Here is a 15145-nt window from a genome sequence, read left to right as displayed (position 1 = left end):
CTCAAGGTCAGAGAACCAAAGAAATCTTGCTTAGGGTTATCGCATTCAGACTAATCAACATTTTCCCAGCAATGTCACTCCTGCACTTCCCACACTGAATGCTTTCCCAGCCAAAAAAGATTCGGAATAACTTGGGAGATCCAATGCTATGGGAATGGGGAACTTTGGTTTCTTCACAGCCAAGAAACAATCAAATATATTTAATAATAATAACAGTAACAGGAAGAGTTGGAAGGGACCTTGGAGGTCATCTAGTCCAACCCTCTGCTCATGCAGGAGACCTATATTAGTGATTCGAACCACCAAACCTTTCTGATCGACAAGCTCAGCGTCTTAGCCACTGAGCCACCTAGCCAGGTTATTTAACCAGGAGCTTCTTATTAGAAGAGCTTATAATTGAAGAAAACTATTAAATGTGACCAATCCTTGTGTGACTTGTGATCAGTCGCATTCTCTCAGCCAAACCTACCTCAAAGAATTTTCTTGTTTGAAAAAAGTAGAGGGATATAGACACTACCTCCAGCATCTAGAAGAAAGCCACTGGTCCTTCAGGGAAAATGTAATCATTATGGCCTCTCTCTTTTTGTCAATGCATTCTCTCAGTGTGTAAAGGTAAGGACATCTTTTGTCTGTCATTGATACTTATCTTGAGTATCTAATGCCCCTCAGTTCAGATTTGTTCTTGATATACACATGCAAAATTGCATACACACTGCATGGAATTTGAGGCAATGTAGATAAGCCTGGGTATACTTCTCACAAAAGCTGGTTATTTTGAAGTCCTTGCTAGAAATCAGAAAGCTGAAGAAGGAAGAATAATATGGTTATATGGTATTATTTCTCTTTCTTCTCCTTTGAGGTCCTTTCATTAAGAATTAAGGGAGAAAAGAAAAAAAGTAATCAGACAAGACGAACAAGGTTCTGCTCTTACCCATCAACCTCTGAGTCACTCTCTTCAGCTTTCTGTGGTAGCCTTTTAATGCTAATGATTAAGTCAACACTAAGCAACTGAGCTGCACACTGAAGCACTGAAGCTACTAAGTGGTATTTACAAGAAATTGATTCTAGAAGCTTTTGATTTGGCAGAAGCTGCTGATTGCTTTTGAGGGCACTGGTAACTTGGAGACAGAGCTGAGGAAAGGCATTCCTTTTTTGTGTCATGCAGAGTGTTTTTGGAATACTTAGCAATACATCAGCAAGTATAGAACAAATGATGGATGCATTTGAGGACTGGCATTGTTTTGCATAGTTAGATAGATAGTAATGTAACAGGATTTCAAAGAGTCCTCCTACTGGCAGAACTGATCCCAGTTCTATGCAAGAGTCAGAGTAATTCTGATTACCCCTTTGATCATTTTCCTCATATTTAAGCCGCCTGGCACAACTGGCAGTACTAACTTGCAGCTGTACATTTTTATCAACTGCATTAAAAGCAGGCTGTTTATCTTCAAGAAGTTCGTTCTCAGTCATTTGCAACCTTTTTTTTGGAAATTTGGGTTTTAAAGAAGCCGTTTGACAGCCAACTAAGTCATCGTCCCTTTTCTGGAATAATGAGCTCTTAATACCATGCATCAAATCAACAGAAGGCATGACTATGGTTGAAGAATTATAACTGGATGAATGCAGTAACTTTTCATCTACTACAGAAAAAGATGCAGTGTGTTTCTCCATTTTAAGCCCACAAGGTGTAAGATGCTTGATGTTGGTTTGAAGTTTTCTCCAATCATTGTGTTCCTGAAATAATGGCTGATTGGGAGATGAATGTTGCTGAGTTTTATTCAGCCTATTTAGAAGACCGTGATTTTCCAATTCTGAGTCACAATTCTGAGGAAGATGAATTGCTGTAAACATTTGTTGTAGCATTTTGAATGCTTCACGAAAAGCAGAAGCGTGTTGCTCCGTAACTCCATGTACTGGTCCACAGAGAATCACGCAATAAAGCTGGATGGTAGAGGTTTTCGCAAAGCCAATGTGAACAAATCTTTTGGTTCCAAGGTGGAAGGGCTGGCAAAATTTGGCTACAGCTGTTTGAGTGATTTCATGGTTAATATTATCCAAAGATGGTTTGAAAGGTGAAATTCCGGTAATCTTGCAAATAAGAGAGATTTCCTCTGTTAACAAGCAATCTACAATAGATATACCATTATTTTTGCCATAGCAATGAACAATATCATGCTGTTTTACACCTGATAGTATTACTTTGATGTCATTATCTTGTATGTGCTGTAGAAGTGTTTTGGTTCTTTTTGTAATCCAGATTTCTGATGCCTTGAATTGACCTTCAGCAGTTATGACAACTTCTATCCCCAACTCAGAGAGAGAGGAGTGAATAGGTTCTGTTATTATTATAATTCTTTTATCACCATCTGCAGGACAGTATATGGCAAAGTCTCTGTGAAGTAGTAAGCCATCTAGGATCCTGGAATCTGAAAAAGGAAGGCCTGTCACAGTGGTATGCAGTTCTGTAAAACATTCATTCACCAAGTATAATGCCTCATTCTGGTTTTTACCCGCTGTAACTTTGAAGTAGAAATCACATGTCAAATGAGTTAGAAACTTTTGTCTGTTACTTCCTACTTTTCCACAAAAATAAGGTTCTAACACTAATTCCATATTCCGTCTTGTATCTGAATCAGAAGCAGAAAAGATTGACCAAAAATGTTTCTTAAGGTCCTGTGTCATTATATGGTCCAGGATGTTTGTTTGGATCTTCACAAGAAACTGGGAAATGTGTTTCAAACTGCAATATTTCCCTTGATCTCTTTTATTAAGCTTTTCAAACTGTTGTAGTAAATCAGAGAGTAGAATGATAAAGGTTTTAGCGCCATCTCCAAACAAATTGCAGTGTGTAGAAATGCATGCTATCATAATTCTGTCAAAACCAAAGAAACCAATTGTTAACATAAAAAACTGTTTATTTCAAACATCTAAAGTATCTAAAACTCTCCAATTTCTGCCCAAAAGACAGTTCTTGACAAGACCCACATATATCTATAAAAGACTGCTAAACACAATTATCTTGTTTACATATGAATCTTCATGCTATAATTTCATGCACAAGCTGAAATGAATCATTTTAAGCATATATGCCTTTGAAAAGTTTGATTTGTTTGGAACTAGCAGAGATTATGCAGAAAAACAGATTTTGAGGAGTTGTTGAATAATTAAATAAGAATTTAAATATAAGATTTCATTCAAGACAGCAGGGTGGGCTTGGAAAAGCAGGTAATCAAATATTTGGCAACAATTATTAGCATTCATGGGAAGCATGATTTCCTAGATTGCTTTAGTTTAGCAATATACAGTATGTCATAGAAGTGAGTACATCCCCTCACATTTTGTAAATATTTAATTATATCTTTTTATGTGACAACACTGAAGAAATGACAATGTAAAGTAGTGAGTATACAGCTTGTATAACAATGTAAATGTGTTGTCCTCTCAAAATAACGCAACACACAGCCATTAATGTCTAAACTGCTGGCAACAAAAGTGAGTACACCTCTAAGTGATAATGTCCAAATGGGCCCCAACTAGCTGTTTTTCCTCCCTGGTGTCATGTGATGTGTTAGTGTTACAAGGTCTCAGGTGTGAAGGGGGAGCAGGTGTGTTAAATTTGGTGTTATCGCTCTCACCCTCTCATACTGGTCACTGGAAGTTCAACATGGCACCTCATGGCAATGAACTCTCTGAGGATCTGAAAAAATGAATTGTTGTTCTACATAAAGATGGCCTAGGGGTGGGAGGTCAGCCTGTCAGTGCTCAGACCATATGCTGCACGCTGCATTAAATTGGTCTGCAGGGCTGTCGTCCCAGAATGAAGCTTCTTCTAAAGATGATGCACAAGAAAGCCCGCAAATGGTTTGCTCCAGACAAGCAGACTTAGGACATGGATTCCTGGAACCATATCCTGTGGTTCAATGAGACCAAGATAAACTTATCTGGTTCAGATGTTGTCAAGCGTGTGTGGTGGCAACCAGGTGAGGTGTATAAAGACAAGTGTGTCTTACCTACAGTCAAGCATGGTGGTGGGAATGTCATGGTCTGGGGCTGCATGAGTGCTGCTGGCACTGGGAAGCTACAGTTCATTGAGGGAATCATGAATGCCAACATGTACTGTGATATACTGAAGCAGAGCATGATCCCCTCCTTTCAGAGACTGGGCCGCAGGACAGTATTCCAACATGATAACAACCCCAAACACACCTCCAAAATGACCACTGTCTTGCTAAAGAAGCTGAGGGTAAAGGTGATGGACTGCCCAAGCATGTCTCCAGACCTAAACCCTATTGAGCATCTGTGGGGCATCCTGAAACAGAAGGTGGAGGTGTGCAAGATCTCTAACATCCACCAGCTCCATGACATTGTCATGGAGGAGTGGAAAAGGACTCCAGTGGGAACCTGTGAAGCTCTAATGAACTCTATGCCCATGTTGTGACCTAGGCTTACTGAGTCACTACAAGACACAATTAGTCCCAAACAAACCTATTTTATTATAACAGCTGAGAATTATGTTCATTCCCAGCTGAGTCCCAATTAGTTGCAAAACAAGTCCTTCGGAAGAAGTCCTTCGGGATAATCACCAACCTTTATCTTCTTTGACACCCTGCCAAAGGCCCATGAAGTTCAGAAACAAACAAGAGATGCTGACTGGAAACAAGAGTTAGCAATGTTGCTTTCCTGCAAAAGGCCCAAGTGCCTTTGTTTTTCTTTGAAGCCTTATGGGAAGGGCCAATCATCTCCTGGCCTTACTCCCAAGTCGTCCTTTTTGCTTTAGCTGCTCTTGCCTTCTGGCAGCTCTGCGCATGCGTGCACTAGGAACAGGCTCCTCCTGTTCCTCTGCCTCTCTGCTGTCTGATTCTTGGGGCTCCAGAGTCCGCACATCACTCCCAGATGGCCCTGGCCCCATCTCTGCCTCTGACGCAGAGCCCTCGTCTGGGCCTTCCTCAGACTCTAGAACTGGCCCATGTTCATCCACAGCCTCCTCACTGTCCGACTCTGCTGCCAGCTCTGCAGGCTGCTGGCGGACTACAACAGCTCAAGAGGGTTAAGGCAGTGCTGAAAAAAAATGGTGGCCACACAAAATATTGACACTTTGGGCCCCAATTGGACATTATCACTTAGGGGTATGCTCACTTTTGTTGCCAGCAGTTTAGACATTAATGGCTGTGTGTTGTTATTTTGAGGGGACAGCACATTTACACTGTTATACAAGCTGTATACTCACTACTTTACATTGTAGCCAAGTGTCATTTCTTCAGTGTTGTCACATGAAAAGATATACTTAAATATTTACAAAATGTGAGGGGGGTGTACTCACGTCTGTGACATACTGTATGCAGCCCAAAGGCTGTTCTGCTGGGTAGAAATAATAGCAACAATGACAATACTGCAAAGTCCTCAATCAAATATATAATGTACAAGAAGGTCTTTGTGTTCCCGTTGATGGCATTTCCAGGTCTTTGAATAGCTGCAAAGCTGCTAGCGTGGTAAATTAGTTGTTTTGGTTTTTTTACTATAATACATTAATTTTTGTTATTCATATTTGAATGCTATCTAAAATCCTATGGAATTAAGCAGCTATAAATTATATTAAGAAAATAAATAAACAATACTATATAGTTCAACACTGTTCTAACAAAATATTTTCTATATTAGCCCAGTCGCTTGAGAGAAAGCATATAAATTTAATAAATAAATAAATAAATAAATAAATAAATAAATAAATAAATAAACAAACAAACAAATAAATAAAATTGATACACACATACATTTGGAGTCTTTTGCTTTAGTTAAAAAAGATGATTAAGAAAAAATAGAAAGCTCTTACAATTTTTGCCTCAGGCAAGCGTGAAATTATAGGTAATAACTACACCTAGTATTAAGCTTCCTCCATGAGAAAGGAAGAAGTCAAGTTCTGTCTTGTAAGTAGAGATGGTGAAATTACTTTTATGTCAGCTCAATCTCTAGAGCTGGATCTTGTATGACATTTCTTGCTTTTGAGCAGGAAAGATTAGTTTGTGTGAGTACATGTTATATTGCTCAGTGGCTTTTTCACCATGTAATGATAAATCTCATCTTTCTTTCCATCTTTGGAGGCAGAATATTTATTGGTTTGATTTATACGCCGCCCTTCTCCAGAAACTCAGGGTGGCTTACAATGCGTTAAGCAATAGCCTTCATACTTTTGTATATACCTGCTTAGTAGGGCTTTTGGCCCCCCTAAGCGGTGTTCTTTTTTATACAAAGTCATCTTATTTCCCCCACAATCCGGGTCCTCATTTTACCTACCTCGGAAAGATGGAAGTCTAAATCAACCTTGAGCCTGGTGAGATTTGAACTCGCAGTAATTGCAGGCAGCTGGCAGCTAAGTACTACTTAACAGCACTTAAGTCCCCTGACCACCAAGGCAGAATAATGTATTTTAGATCTATATATCTCCACGAGTGGTAAAAATAAAAAAATTAATAAAGAATTGTGAAGTCGTTGGTGCTCTGAGCTTATTTTTTATTCACAGGCTTTTATTACCCAACTAGATAACATCATTACTGCTGATGATTCAGTTTTGAGCTATATATATTTTCTATTAATAAAGAATATAAAAACAAAAAGCCTTTGTTTATTGAAAATATTCTTTTCTCATTGGTGGGAAGCAATCCTTCCAAGGGTTTGCCTCCAAGACAAAGGGCGGTTAAGAAATATGGAATATAAATAAATAAAATATATTACTACCTGGGTTTATTAATCTTATTTTCCTATTGCAATTGTATGAGTATTTATGGCTTTGTGTTTATTGTATGACTGCAGCAGCACAGGAACAGTGTAAAATAAATGATGCTCAAACAAGACACTAAATGTGAACTCCTAGCTCATATCGCATATTCACTGTGATTCAGTTAATTGATTTACTCAGCTAAAGTTTCTAGGTTGCATGGCATAATCTTATTTGACGCTGCTTTATTAACCATGTTCAATCACATAAAAATAAGTTTCATAAAGAATATAGTGTACTTTATATACTTGGGTTGCATACTAAAAATGATTCCTAAGTGACCGAAAAGGACCAGTGAATCAGATTCAATTAATAGGCAAACATTTCATTTGCATGGTATGAGACATATCGGTAATCTAGTCCCAGGTTTGCATCACAGGAGAGGATAAAATGTGGTTAGCTAATTCTGGTCCAGAACTCAGCTGAAACTAAATAACAACAATACTGCAAAAATGATTTGCTGGTTTTGGCTTAACTTGAATCATTTATAAATCATAATTTGTGATACAAAGAGTAGGGGAAAGAAAGGCTCAGCATCCGCTGACCTTCAGGTACTACACATTTCAAAGCAGGATGAGGGAAGAGCAATTTCCCTGGTCCTATTTGAACTCTCAACAACTTTCAATGCCACTGGGTGTAGTATCCTTCTAGACCAGGGTTGTCATGCGCAGGTCACGCCCATCCTAGCTCCGTGACTGGGAAAATTATTGCAAAATGTCACATGACGGCAACGTGACACAGCGAGTTTGACACCAATGTTCTAGACCATCTCTGGTGGACTGGAATGGGGGATATTTCCTTACAGATGCTCTTCTCTGCCTTGAAGGTGCAGTTACAGCCAAAGGAGGGACCATCCCCTCCCAAATTCAGGTCTTGCTTGATGAGAAGGCAACTCTCACAAGAAGGGCTTTTGCAAAGCTATACCTAGTATGTCAACAGTGGCCATTCTTGGATCGGGAAGCTTTGCTCATAATCTCTCACACACTAATCATCTCCCAATTGGTTTACAGTAGTGAGTTCTATATAGAGTTGTCCATAAAGAACATATGGAAGTACTATCCCAGGCAGTGATGGGAGATACCTGGGATCATCCACCGGCTTCTGGCAAGATTCAAGATAACAAGTTTCCCTTTAATGGCCCCACATGACTTTGGTCTGATCATTAACCCTATGGGTATTCTCTGGCTCAACTCACTCCTGGCCCCATCCTTATACAACTGCCCTCTGATGTAACTTTTTTCTATATTTTTCCCCCCCACACTTTCCAACTAGGAAGCTGAAATCCTGAAAAGATCAGATTTTTCTAACCATCCTGAACTTCGGGAAATCTGACAAAGCCTTTCTGGAGGGGGGCAAGCTATGCCTGAAGATAGGGTTCACCACTGCATGGCTTTTATACTTAATGGTTTCGTACTTGTTTATTTTGATACTTTTATGACCATTTGGGGTTTTACAGATAGTCCTCGACTTACGACCACAATTGAGCCCACATTTTCTGTTGCTAAGTGAAACTGTTAAGTGAGTTTTGCCTCATTTTACGACCTTTCCTGCCACAGTTTTTAAGGGAATACCTGCACGTGTTAAGTTAGTAACATGGTTGTTAAGTGAATCTGGCTCGTCCCCATTGACTTGGCTTGTCAGAAAGTCGCAAAAGGGGATCACAAGACTCCCGGGACACTGCAACTGTCATAAATATGAACCAGCTGCCAAGCATCCTAATTTTGATCCTGTAACCACAGGGACGCTTTAACGGCCGTGTGAAAAACGGTCGTCCCTTTTTTGTGCCATTGTAACTTTGAACGGTCACTAAATGAACTATTGTAAATTGAGGATTACCTGTATTTTCTTTGTATTTATTTATTTATTTATTTATTCATTCATTTATTTATTTATATTTATTTATTTTGTCAAGCATGTAAATAAGTATAAGTATAAACATAACTTATAAACATATAAGTATAAACATGTATAAACGTAAGAAATGAATATGAATAAATGGGAACAGTAGGACAGGGATGGAAGGCACGCTGGTGCGCTTATGCACGCCCCTTAAAGACCTCTTAGGAATGGGGTGAGGTAAACAGTAGACAGTCTAAGGTTAAAGTTTTGGGGGTTTGGGGAAGAAATCACAGAGTGCATTCCAGGCATTAGCAACTCTGTTGCTGAAGTCATATTTTCTGCAATCGAGTTTGGAGCGGTTTACCTTAAGTTTGTATCTATTTTTTTTTTTTTAAATTTGATTTATATGCCACCCTTCTCCGGAGACTCAGGGCGGCTTACAATGCATTAAGCAATTGTTTGCTGTTTATTACTGCGGTTGAAACTGAAGTAGTGATTGATAGGTAGGATGTTGTAGCAGATAATTTTGTGTACTAAGATTAGATCAGACCGTAGGCGGCATAGTTCTAGGTTGTCCAGGCCCAAAATTTCAATCCTGGTGGCATAAGATATTCTATTGCGAGAAGAAGACTGGAGTAATCTTCTCATGAAATATTTCTGGACTGGCTCAATTGTATTAATGTCCGATATACAGTGTGGATTCCAGGCAGACCAGCTGCATTTGAGAATTGGTCTGGCAAAGTTTTTATATGCCCTGGTTAATAGTATACATATTATAGATTTTATATATAATATAATACAGTTATAATACCGTATTCTATTTTAGGAGGAGACCTTAGCTTCAGAACTGGACGATCGATCACTGAAACAAGAAAATCAATAAAAAATAAATAAATAACCCTCGTCGTCTCCTGTTTCTGTAGTATGCTCAGCCCAAGCCCCAGGCCAGTCTCTCCGCTCCCCCGCGGACCGCAAAGGGAACCTAGGCCACAAGTTCGATCCGAAAGCGGCTACCTGGCCGTTGGCGAGTCCACATTCAGGGCCTCCAGCACACGCCGTCCGTCTCGGGAAAGCAGGACCTCCCCCGTGGGGCGGGTGAGCAGAACCTGTCCTCCGTGAGGGCCGAGAGACCCGCGGACGACCCCCGCCAGGGCCGCGGCCTCCTGGGCCAAGCGCCCCAATTCCAGGCGCGCCGCGGTCGCCATGGCAACGGCGGCCCGACCTGGTCCAGACGAAGGGCGAGAGACCCCGCCGACAGTGACGTCACCTCCCTCCGCGCTCGTGATTGGTGGGACACGGAACCATTCGGCGGAATTGATTGGTGGAGTTTAAACTATTTGGTGTTTTTTTTTTTCGGTTTAATCCGCTAGAGCGTGGCTGCTCGTGGAGGACGTCAAAGCCTCTGTGAGGCACAACGAGGGCCTCCTTCCCCTTTTTCAGGAATAATGTTTTGTGTGTGTGTGGGGAAGGTTTTCCTCACCTATAGAGGAGCCGTTTTCGAGAACGGCTTCAGTAAATATCCTCCTCTCTTGCCCTTCCCCTCCACGTTCCTTTAAGAATGATACTGGGGAAGAACATCTTTTAAGTCAATCCCGAAATACCCTGAGGCGATTCTCGGAGGACCGCATGCCCACCCCCCGTGAAGTTTAAGCCCTTTCGAGGGGTTTCGCTGCCTTGCTGCACGAGAGGGGGGATTGCCAAGCGCGAGCCTCCGTCCCCATGACAACCAAGCATCCCTCCGCTCGCGCGCTCCCAACGTCACATCGCACTAGGCTCCTGAGGAACGGCTAACCCCGCCTCTTCCCCCTTCCCATTGGCCGGAGCTTCATAAGGCCATCTCGGCATAGCGCCACCGATTGGCCAGGCGGGGCTGAGCCGCGAAGAGCGCGGCGCGCCAGAGGAGTTTGGAAAGGCGATGGGTGATTAGCATAAACTCCTCCCCTCTTCTCATATGGCCTCCGCGCTGCCCCTCCTTCTCCCGGTCTCTGCAGCGCGATCTTTCGCCGGCTTCACCTGGCATATCCTCGGCCGGCCGGCGCATCTTCGTTGCGGGGAGGCGGTTGGGAGCCGTTGCGAGCCCTACGAAGGAAGACGACGAGCCTTGACGAGATCTTCTCCTTCTCCTGTTTTGGGGTGGGGTGGGGTGGAGAAAAAGGGGGCGCAACCTCATCCTCAAGCAACGGACAGAAGACGCAAATCGCCTTTTCTGCTTGTCCCGTTTGGGCTTTTTGGGGGCGCATCGGAGACGGGGGGGGGGAGGGAAGCTCGAGAAACCCCCCAGCCTCGTCTTCTCATTCATCCTTCTGTAGATGTAGGTATTTTAAAACCTCTACCTGGCTGGGTCATATGCGGGCTTGCCTTCCTATCCATTCCTATAAATGCGGGCTTGTTTTCCCTTCCATCCCCAGTTTTGGACTACCTTTCCATCATCCCCAGCCCTCGCGGTCAGGAACCTGAATGGAACCTATGGAAAGTAACCTGATGCTTTCCATCGTGGCCAGAGGTCTGGCCCCCCACCTGGTTTGAATGACAGCTGTTCTACTTTTTTTAAAAAAATCAATTCTCTTTTTTTCTTTCTTTCAGGATCTTTTAAACTATTTCGAAAGAAGAAGGGGAAAACCCATCACCATGGACTGCAGCACTTTTCTCATACTGGCTTGACTGGATGTTTTACTTTCTTAAACAAGCATGGGGACAGGCAGGTTATTTTAGCTGCCACTCTTGATGAATGAAGGGTCAGGTGCCCTAAAATTTATATATAGATATATCCAGCCCTACAGACTGTTCAACAGTAAGAAATAAGTGAACTTGAGGTACATCCATTATTTTGACAGAGTATCTGCATTCAGATATTGGTGGTGGTGGTGGTGGTGGTGGTGGGGTTGTGACCAAAAAGGAATTTTGAATCAAATGCATGGTACAACAACAAAAACTTAGTTTAGACTGTGGCTAGCATCCCGAGTGGAGTAGGACAGCTTTGTGTCACAAAATGGTTCTTCACGAAAGCCAGCGCTCGTGCAAACGCCTTGAAGTTTCCTGACTGCTTTGACTTCATATACGTGCCTTTTTTTTTTTTTTTTTGGTGTTTATAAAATCTTTTAAACAATTTTGTACATCTTTGGACATAAAAAAACAGAACACTCACAATGTGGACTTTTCTGGGCATTGCTTCCTTTATCTACGTCTACAAAAAATGTGGAGATTTGCTAAGTTATGCTAACAAGGAGGTGCTTATTTCCACCGTGGTGTTTTTTTCTCTTGGCTTGATGCTCTCGTATTGGTACCGATCGTGGGGACCTCAACAGCAAAATAAGCAGCAACCTCATTGTGGAATGTTTTCCAATTTCCTTGCTGCCTTGCCATTTGTTGGCTTTTTCTGGACTAAATCTCACACTGATTCCATAGAGAAACTGCAGCTGAAGACCAGAAAGGTATGCTCTATTTTAGTTGAATAGTTTAAAAGAGAATAGTCTTGCTTTTTTTTTTAATTTGGGGATTGACAAAATACATAAGATGGCTGTGAAAACACTATTACAAATTTGTGTTCTAGGAGGCTTCTTATGAATTTTACTGCAAAATTAAAATTGAAGGAACCTCATCAGATTTTAGATGATTTTACTGCTACAGAAGTGTTCGCTTGCATAAAAAACTCAGCTTTGAAATTTTATCTTGAATTTACAGAATGTGTCTCAATTATATAATTCTAGGATTTCAGATCCCAGTCAATTATTTCAGCTTGCTGGGACGAGGGCTACAACTATGAAATAACAGGCATATTCTTTCGAAATTTCAGTTATGCACACAAAGCAGCTACAGTACTAGACTACCTATTTAAATTCACCTGCAAGTAAGTCCCCTTGGTTGAATTTGCCACAAAGTAATCACATTTTAACAGTGTGTTTTCAATTACCATTCAATATCATGTATTGCATCAATTTAGTAAATTATGGTTACATAAACTGTGTATGTTTGTGTGTGAACACTGCCAGTGTTTGGATCTAAATTGGGGGTGTCAAACCCGTGGCCCATGAGCCAGATGTGTCACATGCTGGCCCCGCCTGGTTTAGTAAAGGGGAAAAAAGTCTCGATATGTGACGCCACTATGACGACACGAGTTTGACACCCCTGATCTAAATCTAGCCAAGTTTTTCCCAATGTGATTTTCTCCAGATCATCTAAGTCCTAGGATGACAATTCTTGGAAAAAGATATTGTTGCTGGGAACTCTAGAAGCTGTCCCAAGATATTTGAAGGCAGAAGGATGGAAGAGACAATGTGATTCACGCATTATTTAATTTAACATAAACCTTCCCTCAATCTCTTGGTTTCTGATTTTCAGTATACACTGTGTTTGTTAGTTATGGATGATGGGAATTGCAAGGTGGCCCAATTGGTTAGTGCTGGAGAAACAGAAAGTCCCATGTACAGGTAGTCCTTGACTTATAAACACTCGTTTAATGACTGTTCATAATTACAACAACTTTATGAGTGTTGCAGCAGACCCATGGTCACATGACCAAAGTTTGGGCACTTGGCAACTGGCATGTATTTATGATCCCCATTTGCGACCTTCTCAGCTGGCTTCTGTTCTGACAAAGTTAATGGGGGAAACTGGATTCGGTTAACAACTGCTCAATTCATTTAACAACTGCAGTGATTTGCTTAACAACTGTGCAAAAGTTGTAAAATTGAACACGGCTTACTTAATAACCGTCTTGCTTAGCAAGAGAAATTCTGGTCCCAATTATGACTGTAAGTACCTGTACTGTCATGATACCTCTAAGTGAAGAATTCTTGGACAGCAGAGGTGAAAATCACCTGTTCAAAGGTACATGTAAGCATAATTCATCATAGTTGTCAATGGGCTGTTCTTGTATATTCATGATATGGATGTGCCAGAGCTGGAATGTGGAACTGTTGCCGTAAGAGCAATGAGATCATCCACAGACTAGAACAGTGGCTCTCAAAATTTAGTCTGGGGAGCCCTAGAGATCTGTAAAGTCAAACAAATAAATATTGTAAGTTTCTTTAGTTTTAATTTTAGTTTTAAAAGTTCATGTTCTACCCATGGGTGCTATGGATAATAGCTTGACTCCCTCTTCTTTGTGGCAACCCCTGAGATATGGGAACACTGCTATCATGTCTCCTCTAGTCCTTTTTTTCATTAAACTAGACATACTCAATTCCTGCAACCGTTCTTCATATGTTCCTGCCTCCAGTCCCCTAATCATCTTTGTTGCTCTTCTCTGCACTCTTTCTAGAGTCTCAACATCTTTTTTACATTGTGGAGACCAAAACTGAATGCAATATTCCAAGTGTGGCCTTACGAAGTGGTATTAACACTTCACATGATCTTGATTCTATCCCTCTGTTTATGCAGTTTAGGACTGTGTTGGCTTTTTTGGCAGCTGCTGCACACATGCTGGCTCATATTTAAATGGTTGTCCACTAGGACTCCAAGATCCCTCTCAGTTACAACTATTGAGCAAGGTACCTCATATACTGTACCTGTGCATTTTGTTTTTCTTGCCTAAATGTAGAACCTTAACTTTTTTCACTGTTGTATTTCATTTTGTTAGATAGCGTCCAATGTTCAAGTCTGTCACGATCCTTCTGTATCTTAAGCCTATCTTCTGGAGTGTTGGCTATTCCTGCCAGTTTGGCATCAATCTGCAAATTTGATGAGTTCCCCATATATCCCCTCGTCCAACTCATTGATGAAGTTGTTGAAGAGTACTGGGCCTAAAACAGAGCCTTGGGGTACTCCACTGCATACTTCCCTCCATATAGATGCAGTTCCATTGAGGACTACACGCTGAGTGCGGTTGGTCAGCCAGTTACGAATCCATCTGGTGGTGATGCTGTCTAACAAAGATTTTTCTACTTTATCTAGTAGTAGGTTATGGTCTACTTTATCAAATGCCTTACTGAAGTCCAAGTAAATTATATCGACAGTATTCCTCTGGTCCACTAATTTTGTCATTTTGTCAAAGAATGCAATAAGATTAATTTGTCATGATCTGTTTTTGACAAAGCCATGTTGGCTTTTGGTTATTACTTTGTTTGCTTCTAGGTGTTCGCTGATTCATTGCTTAGTTATATTTTCCAGAATCTTCCCTAGTATTGAGGTCAGGCTGATAGGTCTGTAGTTTCCTGGATCTATTTTTTCCCCTTTTTTGAAGATGGGAACTACATCAGCTCTTTTCCAATCCATGTAGTAAATATTGATAACTACAACCCATATAAACCAAAGCTCTTTGGGGTTCTCAATTATTTTTGAGAATGTAAAGGGGTCCCGGGATCAAAATGTTCAAGAAGCGCTAGACTAGACTTTTTTTTTCTTTTAATGACCCTCTAATCCCTTTTATCGGGGTGGAGTTAGAGTGACTGAATGGAGCTGAGCATTTACTAGCCAGGTACCCTTCCTGATGCCTACCCGGAGTTCTCAGCAGATATTTTCTCTTTGCTCCCTGATAGAGAAACATCTGCTGCTGCCTAGGATTGAACTCTCCACCTCCCAAGGGGGAGGTGAGCG

The 15145-nt window shown here is 41.2% G+C and overlaps 2 protein-coding genes across 2 annotated transcripts in view; one reads left to right on the top strand and one right to left on the bottom strand.

Moving 5' to 3' along the window:
- Positions 1-927: 927 nt before the first annotated feature.
- BBS10 (Bardet-Biedl syndrome 10) lies at positions 928-9816 on the bottom strand. Its single transcript, XM_070942026.1, has 2 exons — positions 9626-9816; positions 928-2872 (listed from the first exon to the last, which is right to left on the bottom strand). The coding sequence occupies exons 1-2, from the start codon at positions 9814-9816 to the stop codon at positions 928-930; spliced, it is 2136 nt and encodes a 711-aa protein (XP_070798127.1).
- Positions 9817-11757: 1941 nt separating this feature from the next.
- Positions 11758-15145, top strand: part of SQLE (squalene epoxidase) — a 28129-nt gene continuing 24741 nt past the window's right edge. Inside the window, exon 1 of the mRNA XM_070942024.1 lies at positions 11758-12042. Coding sequence (XP_070798125.1) covers positions 11758-12042 — 285 coding nt within the window. The remainder of the gene's footprint in view (positions 12043-15145) is intronic.

Source organism: Pituophis catenifer, unplaced genomic scaffold (genome assembly GCF_029215685.1).
Source record: "Pituophis catenifer annectens isolate HBS135680 unplaced genomic scaffold, rPitCat1.0.hap2 SCAF_3, whole genome shotgun sequence".
In the NCBI taxonomy this organism is placed as follows: Eukaryota; Metazoa; Chordata; class Lepidosauria; order Squamata; family Colubridae; genus Pituophis; species Pituophis catenifer.
Note: the sequence above shows the minus strand (reverse complement) of the source record. Positions and strands in the feature narration are given on the sequence as shown.